This window comes from Cupressus sempervirens, chromosome 5, assembly GCF_028749045.1.
Source record: "Cupressus sempervirens isolate cs-2001-9-10 chromosome 5, ASM2874904v1, whole genome shotgun sequence".
NCBI lineage: Eukaryota > Viridiplantae > Streptophyta > Pinopsida > Cupressales > Cupressaceae > Cupressus > Cupressus sempervirens.
This window is the reverse complement of record NC_143122.1, coordinates 67,315,475-67,329,692: the sequence shown is the minus strand read 5'-3', so window position 1 is coordinate 67,329,692 and position 14,218 is coordinate 67,315,475. Positions and strand designations below refer to the sequence as shown.

The 14,218-nt window shown below is 34.4% G+C and overlaps 1 protein-coding gene across 1 annotated transcript in view; it reads right to left on the bottom strand.

Annotated features, from left to right (window-relative positions):
- LOC149554580 (DHHC-type zinc finger family protein) overlaps nt 1-9,806 on the bottom strand; it is a 79,745-nt gene extending 69,939 nt beyond the window's left edge. The window contains exons 1-2 of the mRNA XM_089828633.1: nt 9,349-9,806; nt 7,461-7,575 (exon numbers count right to left, since the gene is read on the bottom strand). Coding sequence (XP_089684759.1) covers nt 7,461-7,575; nt 9,349-9,394 — 161 coding nt within the window. The 5' untranslated portion in view covers nt 9,395-9,806. The remainder of the gene's footprint in view (nt 1-7,460; nt 7,576-9,348) is intronic.
- Nucleotides 9,807-14,218: the final 4,412 nt, after the last annotated feature.

The window sequence follows — 14,218 nt, the reverse complement described above, 5'->3', positions numbered from 1 at the left end:
AACAAAGAATGATCAATATTATCCATCATTGGAGGATTTCATTCCAACTCTGCGAACCAGAGCAAACACTTTTATCTACCTAACATCATTGTTGGCAAGGCAATCTTGCATCAGAAAACACAAGGTAACTAATATCCATTCTAATAGATTGAATCCCCTCGCTTGAATAAACTTATAAAAACTAGCAATTTTTTATTAACAAACCTTGATTGAAGTGAATGAATGAATAAACAATTTTAATAATGTTCGCGAGGCCAAAGCAACCTATGGGACCCACGCACAAGTCAAAAATAAACATTAGGCCTTTTGGAGTTGCTTCTCTAAGTTTGCCCTTCGACAATGAATATTGACCAGTAAATTTGTTGTTTTGTCCAACTGCTCTTCCTCAAAAAGAGTGTCTAAATTACCATTTACTAGAATATCTCAATAGTTGTAGCGAATGCCATTGTACGTTGGACATTCCATGAGGAAGTATCGCTCAATCTCAACCTCTCCCTATCACAAAACAGACATATTCTCTCTTCTCGTTCTTCCTTGGGTATCGTCCATCTGCTCGTTTTGCATCTCAAATGATGGGAGCCCATCCTAAGTTGTGCAATGAGCATCTTAGCTCTCCCTTTGATATTTGCTCCTATGTATGCTTTCTCATCATGGGTCCTTGTTGGGTTAAATTATTTAATATAGTAGTCCTTTTTGCACCCGTTATGCTTTGACCATATGCAACTCCTGAGTTTTTCCTTCACAAATTTCTTTATCTCAATGTTGTTATTCAAACAATCATGTATGTTGATATTCCATTTTATCATCCATTTAACATTTTGTTTCATCCACGTGTTCTTTCTTCTATCCAACCTATCTTCCATGATCAGCTTAGGCTAATGATGGGTTTTCGTATTTTGGGCTTTCTGTAAATAGCATAATAACCAAATCATTGTCGATGCCTCTAATGGGAAGATGCTTGTTTTAGCCAATAGGATCTGGCTTTAATTTTGAGACTGCCAATGATTAAATGCTTTTGGATTCTTTCTATCTGTCTCCATTTCGAATCCGACATACTGCTGCCCCAAATCTCACAACCATAGAGGATCACCAAGGTAACTAACAAACCAAAGAGAATTTTTTTGGTTTTCCAATCCCATTATTCCGCATTCCTACATCTATTCTATAAGGAGTATAGTGCTCCCCATCCTCTTTGTATTCTTTTTGCTCTACAAGTTTCCCAGCTAAGCTTCTTGTTAAATCAACCCCAAGATACTTGTACTCGTCCACCATCTCTAATGCGTTGTCATTGAAAAGAAAAGTGTTCTGATGCCTCTTGTTTCTTTTCAAAGAGAAAATTATCACCTTGGTTTTGCTAGTGTTCACCTCCATCCCGACCATCTGACAAAATGCCTCAAGTGCTTTAAAGTGTTCCCTCAAATTGTCCATAGTTTTAGCAATCAAAATGAGATCATTTGCATAAAGAAGCAACTTAATCACATACTTAGCCAACTAGACCCCATCACCATTGTTCTTGTCTAGACATTTTTCTAACTTATCAATATATAACGCAAATGAGGTAGGTGAAAGGGGGCATCCTTGTTTGACCCCTATATCGCTGCCAAAGCTATCTAACATCCCTTCCATAGTTTTGATTTTAGCAATGACCTGTTCATATAATCTGTGTCGCAGCTCTAAGTTCAGTGGGAAATTTTAAGCTCTTCCATTCTAAGCCAGAACTTGTCCTGTGACATCGTATAAAAAACCTTTTTAAAGTCAACAAAGCAGCAAAAGGCCTCTTTGCCTGGTGCATTCCAAATCTTTTCAACCAAGAATCTTAGCATTACCCCATGATCAACAATGAAGTGTTTTGGTCTGAAACCTGCCTGTCCTTTAGCTCTTTTACCTGCTGATTCCACCCACTTGTTGATCTTGCATTCTACCATGCTAACAAAGAGCTTGCCCAAGAGGGGGTTATTTATGTCCCCACTTATATGGAGAGGGATAACCATGCTAGTAGTCCAATTTTTAGAAAACCCCTTCTTAATGACATTATTAAAAATGTGGTAAATATGAGGGACCAAGATATCGCTGCCCCATTTTAGATGTTCAGCTTGCAACCCATCAATGTCTTGGGCCTTTCCTCCCGTCAATTTCTTTATGCCTTAGAAGATGTCCTCCATAGTAAAAAGTCCATTTGTTGCCTTTATTACTAGGGGCTTATGCTTGTCTTTTTCGCACTCATATAAAATCCTTGCGTATTCAAGCCACTGTGTCCCTGTGATATTGTTAACTATCTGTTTTCTCATTTGTTGCAGTTCCTTCCAGAATTTCTTGGGGTTTTGTTTGCCTAAGGTGATCAGCTCCAATCTTCGCATTCTCACATAAGCCTCTTTTTTGCCTCATAACAACTCCTTGTATTTCTTTTTGTTCTCTTTATTCATACTCTTTCTCAACTTTCTCTTAGCCAACTTGCATTCTTCATCAAACCACGGATTGTTGGAAAAGTGTTTTTTGCCTCTTTCTTTGGCTTGGTTCTTTTACACTTCTCTAATGCCTTAAGAATTATGGTAACTAAGGCATCTATGCTAACCTTTTGCTGATCCATAATCATATCTCCTCTTTTGGGGCTCCAAATCATGCCTCTAAGGGCATCATTAAATAATTTCTGATTTTCTTGATTGTGGTCCGACCTTAGCTCAAAAGGGCACTCTTATTTCCATCACTTTTGACTCTTTTGGTGTGAGCTTGAGACCAAATAACATAGTCGACAACGCTTTGCCCATTATAAGTTTTGCATGTGATGCCTCCTGAGTTTGGTCGCCCTTTCATACCATTGCGTATTACTAAATTATATAGGTTGCATAAGCTGAGTAGTTCTGCCACATAATGATTAACTTTGCCCTCGTTGTCCTCTAAGGCTCTTTTCCAAAGCTGATCGTGTTCCTCTTCTAACCATAGAGGATCACTTCCTTCCTTGTAACTACTTTTCAGATTGAGGGATTGATTATTTTCTGTCCTACCATTGAAGTCTTCGATAATTATGACTTCCCCAAGATTGTTAAAAGTGGAGATATCCTTTTTCAGTTATGCGTATGGGTCATCTTGATCTAGGTTCTTCTTCTTGTATGTTTTTGACCCCTTTGGTGCAAAGTAGCAAGCTGCCACCCTCATCTCAATCTGCCTCTCTATGACTTTCAGCCATATGTACTATTTGTGTGGGTCTTCTTTCTCTATACTGATGCATCTGTCCCAAACCTCTTTTAACAAAATGGTGATACCACCGTGCCCATTGCCACTATCGGTTTTTCATTCCAGACTGAAATTTTTTAGTAACCTTCAAACTCAGGCACTCTAGACCCATCATGTTCATGAGTTTCCATGAGCAAGATAATGTCTTTACCTCCTGCTATGGACCCTAAACCAAGTCCTCTTCTCCATGGGTAACCTCTACAGTTCCAACTATTATATCTAGATAATCCTAGGGGGGACAGAGTTCCTATTTCTTATAAATTGTTCTTTCACTGATTTGGGCTTTACCATTTTTCAACCATGTCCACTTTCCATCTTCCCTTGTTGTCTTTACCTTTTCCTGTTCTTTTCTTCTTTCTTCTTGCTGAAAAATGGTAAGATCCTCATAAAAATATGTGTGTGCCTTTGAGGAGGCCCTTATTCCTCAGTATTATATTCTTATCTTCTGTGCTCTTCAAAAATACCCTTACATGTCTATTCCTACTATCTCTTGTCCATTTCCCGAATCTTTGTGCTTGTTGGATTATTCCACACCACTCTAAATGGTCCATAAGGAAATCCCTTATCAAATCTTTTGTGTTCTCCTTTTGCCCATAGTCTTTTAGCCCTTTAATGGTGATATTTGCTACTTTATCGCTTCTATCTTTCTCCTCTTGAATCTACCTCTTTACTTGCTTTTCAATGAGGTCAATTGGTGGATTTGATGGTCCTGTAACTACTTGTGTCCAAGAATTGACATCTTCTATTTGTTCCCTAAGTTGGTTTTCCTTTTAACTCCATGCTTGTCATTTGAGATTGCATTTCTTTAATTTGTGGGTCATCTCTTCCACCCTCCGTTACTTAACACCCTCCTGCTGTTTTTATTTCCTCCATTGCTTGTCTTAATAGAATCAATTCATATTCCCCTTTTTCCATGTTGAATTGCAGTTTTTGAATCTGTTATCTGCGTGATTTGTTTTCACATGTTAACTTCATATTGTCCTCAGTAATTGCCTTTATCTTACCATCCTCTGCCTCACTTCTTGCTTCTAAAGCCTGTAACCTCTCTTTCAAGAACATCAGCTCATTAACAAACAGATCGAGACACCATGTTAGGGGTGTAGAAGCCGGACTGTATGTGCTCATGTTACTATTTTCACACATTTCAAACCTGTTTGTTGCATGAGGTTTCACCCCAATATCCATGGAGAGGGACTCAGAATTTTTAATTTCCTCTACCATATTTTGCTTCTGCTTGTCCTGATCAACCATTTCTAAAACTCTGTTAGTTTCCCCTCTTTACATACTTAGCTTGACGGATCTTCCTATGCCTTAGGATTCATTTGTATTGTTTTGCGTTGACATACCCACATTTCGCACTTGATATTAATTTATTGTCCTGGATCTGGCCTTGCTTGCCAGGCCACTGCATATTTGTATCCTCACTCTGAACATTGTAACTCAGTTTCCACACTACAGTTTGAGCTACTATCGAGGGCATCCCAGAAAAGTTGAAAGGGATCAAAAAACCATTTTCAGTTAACATCCCAAACATAGGTCTATGTTCTGATTTATTCCTTGGAGACCCATCGAAAGTTTGAACCCTACTCAAAATAATATTGCTCAACTCTATCCCCTTCTTCACTTCAACATTTGTTGTTTGCTTCGTTGCACCTATCACATAATCCTGACAAATTTTCTCTGCTATCATGTTGTTGGCAGAATTACTAGGGTGTGATAGTTCTTGTTCCCCAATCTCACTCAAATCTGTTAACTGCACTTTGTCTGGGGTATTAAAATGTGTTTTGCTGTTTTCCATGGTTTTGTCTGGAGTAATGAAAGGTGTTTTATTGTTTTCCAAGTTTTTGATTGTGAATGAAGATATAAGAAGGATTTGAGGTTTTTGCCGTAGAGACAGCAATAGAGACCACAAAGACACAAAACTATATGAAATGGTGTATAAGGTCAGCACAAGAAACAAATTGTTGGAGTCACATGGTAATCTCCATCATTTGTAACAGCTGACAATCATAAGAGTCCGTCAAACCATAGTTCAAAATAGTGCAAATAAGTGGCCTATATATCAGTTTCTCACGAAAAGTTTGGAGTGGCAAGAAAATACAAGTTTTTCATGCCAAAATCTCAACTGAGAAGTTTGAAACTTCTCGCCAAGAAGTTGGCAATACATTGCCAAGCAGTGAGAAGTTGAAAACATGAGCAGCCCAAAAAGATACGATTTTGTGGCCCATTTAAAAATTTGCAGCCTTTGGAGAAGAAGATAAGGGTTTGGTGGAGAGAAATAGTCATTGGAAACCTTGTAGATTTATTGCAAGTGGATTTGAAGAAGATTCAAAGAGATTTTTGAAGAAAATACCGATTCAAAGAGGGTGGTTTTGCACTGAGATTGGATGACATTCAGGAGGAGGGCAGTGAGAGTGAGGACACTTAGGAAACTGAGAGTAAGGATATAGAAGATAAGGAGTCATTGCTAGCGCCAACACCAGTTACATCTAGGATGGATATTGAGACACAACTACAACCATGGCCACAGTGGATTGCTAGGGCTAGACCCCTTCCCACTCCCAGAGTTTTTACTAGAGCTACTAGGAAGGGGAAGAGGAAGATGTAAACTAATTTTAAAATGTATTTGACATTTGTATTTGTTTATCTTTTTGTAATGACAATTTGCTATTTTTGGTTTGCTTCAAACTTCAGACTCTTTAACTATGGCTGCCAGCCGTCTACATTCCACATGAGGATGAGATTTTGTTACATATTGCATTTATATAATATCTAGATCAACTTGTTTGGTTTGTTTACTCATTTACTGACTCATTAGATGCATCTCCTTATTGAATTTTGCAAAAAAATGCATTTTAAATTGAATTTATGTCTCTTTTTAAATTCCCAATATTTTCCCGAGAAGTTAACGATTTATCTCGAATATTTGCTGAGAAAAGTTTTTTTTTGCCTCACCGATAAGTGGCAGAGAACGAGATTTTGAACTAAGAGTCAAACCATAGGAAGGATTTCAGCTATAACCGTTTAGCTGATTTTTGGCAATTTTAGTTGGCAGCAAATAGAGAAATGGTAACCTACTTTGGAAATTCTGGAATTAGATTTCTAGTGCGATTTTTGCTTTCATAAAGGAATAAATAAACTCACCACAAGAATAGGAGGGGCATTTTGCTCCAAGAAATGAGGCAAATTGGTCTTAAACTTTTAGGTGATGGATGAAAACATGTGAATGTTTGAGAGCTGAGGCAGGCTCATGACAGGTAAGAAGAATCTGTGGCGAAACAGAGAGAATCAATCCAATTTGTGTGTGTTTGCAGCTGATTCTGTAATTGATGGATTCTGGGGCAAAATCAAATTTTAAACATTCTGAACAGTTATAGCAGGAAGTAAAGCCATTGTCAATGTGGTTTTTTTGTTTTGGAGAAGATCCAATTCTCAAAAGAGAAAGGACAAACTTATACAGGTGACTGTACACATGTCTAATCACCAAAATCATGATTTATTTTGTCAAAAAGAGGAATTTGCGAACTATACAAAAACAAATTCTCAAATTATTTTATGGCAGATCTAAATTCCTCTTAGACAGTTTCTTGATCGTAATGGTTGAACATTTATATCAGTTTGCCATTTGCCAGTACTGGAACAATTTAATATGTGCAAAGCATAATTTAAAATGCATTTTGTTCTGAGAGCATACTACAATTTTGTTTGCACTTAAGCTCCTTATTGCAACAATTCTACCATGGAGGACTTATATTCTTGCTTAGGTTAAAAAAGACAATTCCTTTCTTTCCTTCTCTAAAAATTAATAAACCAAGAAACCAAACCTTAGAAATTGATGAGGTAGAATAAGGAATAAATAGCTTGGGGAGAAAAAGAATGTCACTAAGTTACAATTAAACGTTTCCAAGCTTGAATGAATTGTTTGACTACCCAGCTCTCTCTTCGAATACCTTACTATTAGTGACAACTGCGAATTGTTTTGGCATACAAATCAGTTGCTCGTGTTGGATGCCTGTGGAAAGCTTTCATGAAACCCATTTTCTCTCAGCTTCGGGCAGTTGTGGGGTTTTAAGGCAATTAGATAAGGGTACTGTCAATAAAGAGGATGGATCATCATGTCTTGGCAGATAGAATAATATAACCATGTTGTTAGATTGATGCAAATTGTTGATGTCGTGAGCATTCTAAGACACATATCTTTTAAACAAAAAGAAAAGGAATCATGTTACCATGGATGGATCAGAGTTTCTCTGATTAATTGAACATCCAGCGCAAACAAGGCTCCCACAAACACCAAATGCATGGCGGTCATTGCTACTTTTGTTCCCCATTTGGATTTGTCCCCTGCAAAATGCAATCCATACACCCAACTGAGTAAGCTATTAAATCATCCATGAAATGCTCAAAAAAATCGATACACCCATCTTAACACCCTAGATAAATCCTCAATAAAACACTTAAACAACACACCCATGAAACGCTCAAACAACCACATTTCCAACCTAGAAATTTAAATAGATATCTGATAAACTTCCTAAACAAATCCACACACCCAACTTAGTAATCTGCATAAATCCTTAGTCAAATGTTCAAACAAAATAGAATGCACAACAAATCAATTTGTGCAAGCCCGTGAAATGCTTAAACAAATCCACAAATGGAACAATGCTATCAACATAAAATCCTCCGTGAAAGTTTTAAATAAATCTACAAACCTAACTTAGCACTCTGTATAAATTCTTAAGAAAGAAAATCACACGCCCAATCCATATTAAATCCTCCCCAAACGCCTGAACGAAGCAGATTTTCCATGAACATAGTAATGTACACAAACCCTATGCACCCCCAACGAAGCAATTTTTCCATGAAAACATCTAAACAACTCCACACACCCAGCCCAGCTATATAAACCGTCAACAACACGCTTAAACAAATCAGCGCACGTACTACTATGCAATTTATATATGTACTCAACCAAGTGCAATAAATCTACCCCTTCATCCAAATAAATACTTTGTTAATTGCTTAAACAAATCAACACAACACAGTCATCTAAGTGATCTGCGTGAACATTCAATGAAATATTCCCACAAATCTACTCAACCAAGTGCAATAAATCTGCCCATTCATCCAAATAAATACTTTGTTAATTGCTTAAACAAATCAACACAACACAGTCATCTAAGTGATCTGCGTGAACATTCAATGAAATATTCCCACAAATCTACTCAACCAAGTGCAATAAATCTACCCACTTCATCCAAATCAATACTTTGTCAATTGCTTAAACAAATCAACACAGTCATCTAAGTGATCTGCGTGAACATTCAATGAAATATTCCCACAAATGTACACACCCGACATAAGCCACGCACGCAAATCAGCCGCTAAACAAAAAATTTATAAACAAATCAGCGCACGTACTACTATGCAATTTATATATGTACTCAACCAAGTGCAATAAATCTACCCCTTCATCCAAATAAATACTTTGTTAATTGCTTAAACAAATCAACACAACACAGTCATCTAAGTGATCTGCGTGAACATTCAATGAAATATTCCCACAAATCTACTCAACCAAGTGCAATAAATCTACCCACTTCATCCAAATCAATACTTTGTCAATTGCTTAAACAAATCAACACAGTCATCTAAGTGATCTGCGTGAACATTCAATGAAATATTCCCACAAATGTACACACCCGACATAAGCCACGAACGCAAATCAGCCGCTAAACAAAAAATTTATATGTACCAATCCAAATGAGTAAATCTGTATTAGACTTTCTCTGAACTTATAATCTAACACCAAAAAAACTCCTGATTTGTTTTCTCAAGCGTAACTAAGGCAATCCAGTGCTTCAAAAAATCCACATACAGAACAGAGCAATCCAATGATCAAAGAGATCCACATACCGACCGACCAACAAATCTCCGCACCCAAACTAACGGTCTGCATAGATTCTCCATATAATCTTCATCTAATCCACCACCCAATCAGCAATCTTTACAAGTCCTCCATGAAATGCTTGTTCGGATTGCAACTAAAGAACCACATACAATCAATTCAACACAGCTTGGACAGGGAAAATGAAATGGATTCAAAAATCTCACCGTCATTGGCATCGGAACACCATCCTACAGCGGCTTGCATCCTCATGACGGACCTCCTCGCAAACCAATCAAGTCAAACCCATCAAACCCTCCAATCACAGGCCTTCGAGGCTCCAGATTCATCGCAACATCACTGCACTTAAAACACGAATCTGTAGTAATAGTGGCATTTCATTTTTTCCAGTACGGAAAGCTAAAAACTGCTCAGAATATAAGCATAGCGACGGAAAGAAACAACTCTATTTATTACTGTTTTCCTCCTCTGTAACAATGATGAGATGAATAAGCAGGGGGCAATGATTGTTCTTTATCAGGGCACTCAACAATTTTTTTCGAAATTCTCTTAAGAGTTTCAAATAACTGATTTACGGGACTCCAAACTCTCTGGAATGCATCTGCACCTTACATCATCACTCCACAGAGTTTATCTATAGCTGAAGTCCAGCGCATTTTTTATTACATAATTAATTCAATAAATGGAATTAATTGGCATTTTTTTTTATTATAAACTCAACTATCGTTGCATTTCTCACCTAACGGCAATTGCTTTTGTTTCTTTGATTGGTAGGACAACCAAATTTTAAAGTGACTCTATTATAAACGAGTTTAAATTAAAAGATATTAAATGAGTTGAGAAAGGGAGGGAGTGAGAAATTAGATTTCTATTATGTTATGTGAGAGCAGCATTCAACGGTCTACTTTTTAAAATGAACAGTTCAAAGTTAAAAAGGATGTTTATCTTATTATAAGTACTACTTCTTAGTTTTCAAATTAAGAAGGATGTTATCTTATTGTGCTTGTTTTGGGCAATGTACAACTGTATTAATGTGCACTCACGAGCCAATCATTAATTAGTATTTTTTCTTTATTTGATTAATACTATAGTTTCCATAAATATTTATTAATTCGAAATGTTATATAATTGATTTATTTTAAGTATGATTGGCTCAACCAATTTTCTCTTATAAGACCCTTTTTTCAGTGAGTACTCATATACATTATTTTCAGCAAGATTTTAAGATTAGTTAAATATTTTAATGTAGTTTTTCAATTAATACGTTATTAATAATGACTTTTCATTTTCATAAATATATTTAATACAAGAAATAATTTTGCGTTGGGCTGATATCATTAAGAAAAAACAAATATTCCTCTAAACCTTCTATACTCATAAAAGTTGTCACTTTCCTCCTATTTGTACTAAGTGAATATGACATAAATGTCATGGATGAATATGCCAAATCTTTACACTAATATTAAAAATTTAATCAAGAGTAGTGTAATTTCATATTTTACATATCTTATCTATCTAATTTTGTGTAATAAAAATTACGAGGTCAAATTAGTTAAAATGATAATTAGTTATTAAACTAATATTTGTTGATCATATTAAATTAAGCTTAAATACTTATATAATTATAATATTCATTCTTTATTACATATATTGTATATATTTTAGGAGAGTATTTTATTATTTTACATTACTAATAACCATTCTAATATTTATTAAATTTTACTAATTATTAACAATTAACATTGTTAAAATAATATATTAACTTACTATTACATATAAGTACAATTAAATGAATAAATTTATAAAGCTACTACTAGTGTTTATATGTTTTATGATGTCTTAATTATTTTAAATCTTAGTCAATAGAATAAAACAATATATACAAGAGAAAATTCAAACAAATGATTTATACTATAGCTATTTTAGTTATATTCTAATTATTTTTTAAACTAAATTAAATTACTATTAATTTTAAAATTATAACGGCAAGTACATGCCACTATGTGGCACTTGTTATTATTAGTACTTGTATTTAGTTGATGTCAATGGATTCTTGTTTTATTGGTGAAGTTGAATGATTCTAAATGTTTCATTGTAGATCAAGTCTTGTTGAGTGTAAAAGCTCTTAACATCATAAGAGATGAGGTGGGGATTGTGTTTTAGATGGATTTTGGCGAAATTGATGCCCCTTAGTCCTTGGCTCTTGGGCAAAGAGGTTCTTAAGTTCTAGCAAAATATAATTAGATTATTATATAAAAATATAATTTTATATTTTATAATTTAATTAATTGTAATATATTTTATTAATATTTTCATTTCATTAAAAAAAATTGAATATGCACAAAATAGATTTAATGAAATAAAACCAAATAAATGTTTGCATCCCCAATCAGTGTGAGAGACTTGAGCATGAAGATTCAAAGAATAAGCATTTATAAGTGTTATTCCATGCTTCAACTATGTGAGATTTTTTTATTAGCATCAACATTTGAGATCACACTATGTGATCCATCTTCGTGATGAATAAGAGAACATAAGGAGAAGAACCATGGAATACAATGATTTAGTGGTAAAAAATTTATAATTTATTAGAAAGGATCAATTCAATGATTTACAAAAGTTCAATTCAAATTTGAAACAATCAAGCAAATGAAATATGTATAAACATGAAAACAAAGATGAGACATACAATTAAGCCACAAACATGATTTGTAGATCGTTTGTTCCTTCTAATCGATCATTTCATGCAAGGGTTAATTCCATTCCTCAAGTGTGAAGATTGTAAAGAAAGTAAAGTTAGTTGAATGCATGCCTTTGTTTATCGTCTAATAAAGAAATGTAAGTTATCCACTACAATATTCTCACTCTTCGTCTAATATTTCATCAAAACAAAATTAATGGTCTTCAAAATTATTGAAAACCATCATTAAGGGTATTTAATACTATTTGTTATTCATCCCATTTATTAGTTTGATACCCCTCGTTGCAAAAATTTGGGCATCCCTTTTTTTGAGGAAAAGTGGATAGTAAGCTAAATGGAATTTGGTATGGGAAGCAATTGGTAATAAAATTAAATCTTGGAAGTATAAGTGGTTATTTCTTACTAGTAAAATTAGTATGATCAAAGCTATCATAAGTGTCATTTCAATTTACATGATGTCAATTTCCAACATGTTCAGGTTTGTTAAAAACAAAATGTATAATTATTTTCATCGTCTTTTATAGAATGGTATTGTTTTAGGTTAGAAGTGGTTTATATTGATTACTTGGGATAAGGTACATACAATGTGAAGGAATTAGTTGTGGCGTGGATTAGACAACTAAAGATTCAAAATATTCTCATGGGAACCAAAATATGTGCTAAAACCTATTCTTTTTTCAAACTTGAAATGGTGTAGAATTATACTACATTTTGTTTAAAGGCTCTATTTTTTTGGAATTTCATTCCTCGTACAAGAAATTTATTCTTATGCATGCATCGTCAATAATGGAAAGAAGCCAATTTTTGGGATGATGTATCGAATGGTCTTTCAGTGTTAAATCGATTAGGCAATTGGAAACTAGTATTTTAAAAGATATTTGGGGGGGGTGAATGTTAAAGATTATTTATTCATTGATAGATCTTATTTTCTTGACGGTGATACTCAAAGATCTTTTGACCTTTTTCTTCTCCCTAATAATATGAAGGGTTCACTCATGGTTGAATTAAAGAAGAAGCAAATTTTGTTCTCAGATTGTGAAGATTTTATTATATGGACTAAGTTAAATTCAAGTGTTTATGATGCAAAGGGTCTTGAGAGACATGTAAACAATTAGACAATCATAGAAAACTAACTAGACAAGTGGAACATTAATGGGTTCACAAGACTCAACTAGTTGATAGGGGGGACAATTTACTTGAGGTCGAAGAGGGCAACATGGCACTGTTCACCAACATTGTTTGGAAATACTCAAATTATAATACTTATTACATGATGGAACACATAACAACCCAAAGCAACCATTTACACAAACCCAACACCCCATTCAACACTATTTGCTTTATTAGTCAGATAGGCCTTATAGTCCTATTTTGAGGGTTTTCAGAGCACAACTATCCAACCCTCAAGACCATACCCAAAAAGAAGGCATTTATAGATACCCTTTTGGGATTTTTCAAACATTCATCAAACTTGGCATATGTTGTTTAGAACAAAATCCCTCAAATCTTGATTGTTGCACTGGATTAGGTCACATTCATGTGATCAACAAAACATGTATTTTGATCATAACTTTAAATGCGAGAATGATAGCAAGACTAAAAAAAAAATCAAATAGCCATTCAGGCTTTCTACAACTTATATATATATAGCCTCAAATTTCTAATTTTAATTCTTTTAAGGCCAATTAGGCCTATTTTACGAAGGACCTTGTACAAAATCTTTTCCTAATTGCACTTAGACCTTCTCCATGAGTTACAAATTATCAATTTATTCGTCTAGAGGGGATAAAACATTCATTTATAAACCAAATTAGAAAAATCTCATCAAGATATTTTCAAAATAAAAATGCATAGTCTACCTACCTAGAGCATCATTATTTTGCACACTAACACCATCATCTAAACCTACAACATCAAGAATCATGAACTTTAAAACTTTATTTTACCAATTTTTAAAAAAAATCCAACAATTGAAGTGTGAGAAATCATCAAATATATGTATAAACCCTTGTTGTTCAAGGTTGTAAAGTTGTTCTTACAAAAAATGTCATGACTTTGGTTGTACCTTGTGAAAAAACTTCAATATAGCTTCAAATAAATTTGATTGATTTCTCTTTCAAATGAATCTATTTATAGGTCATTAATCAGCATTATGAGCCCTTATTATGCACTACAACAGGATTGGTGCAAGAAAATCTAGGAAGTGGCATTCACTAAAGTAGGCATAACATTCAAAATATTCAATAAAAATTTAATGAAACTAAAGCAATAAAGAAGTAGAAAAACTCTATCATCCATCACAAGTAATATGACATCATTATCATGTTGTAAATTGATGTACAAACTTCTACGACAGTAAACAAGTAGGATTTTTT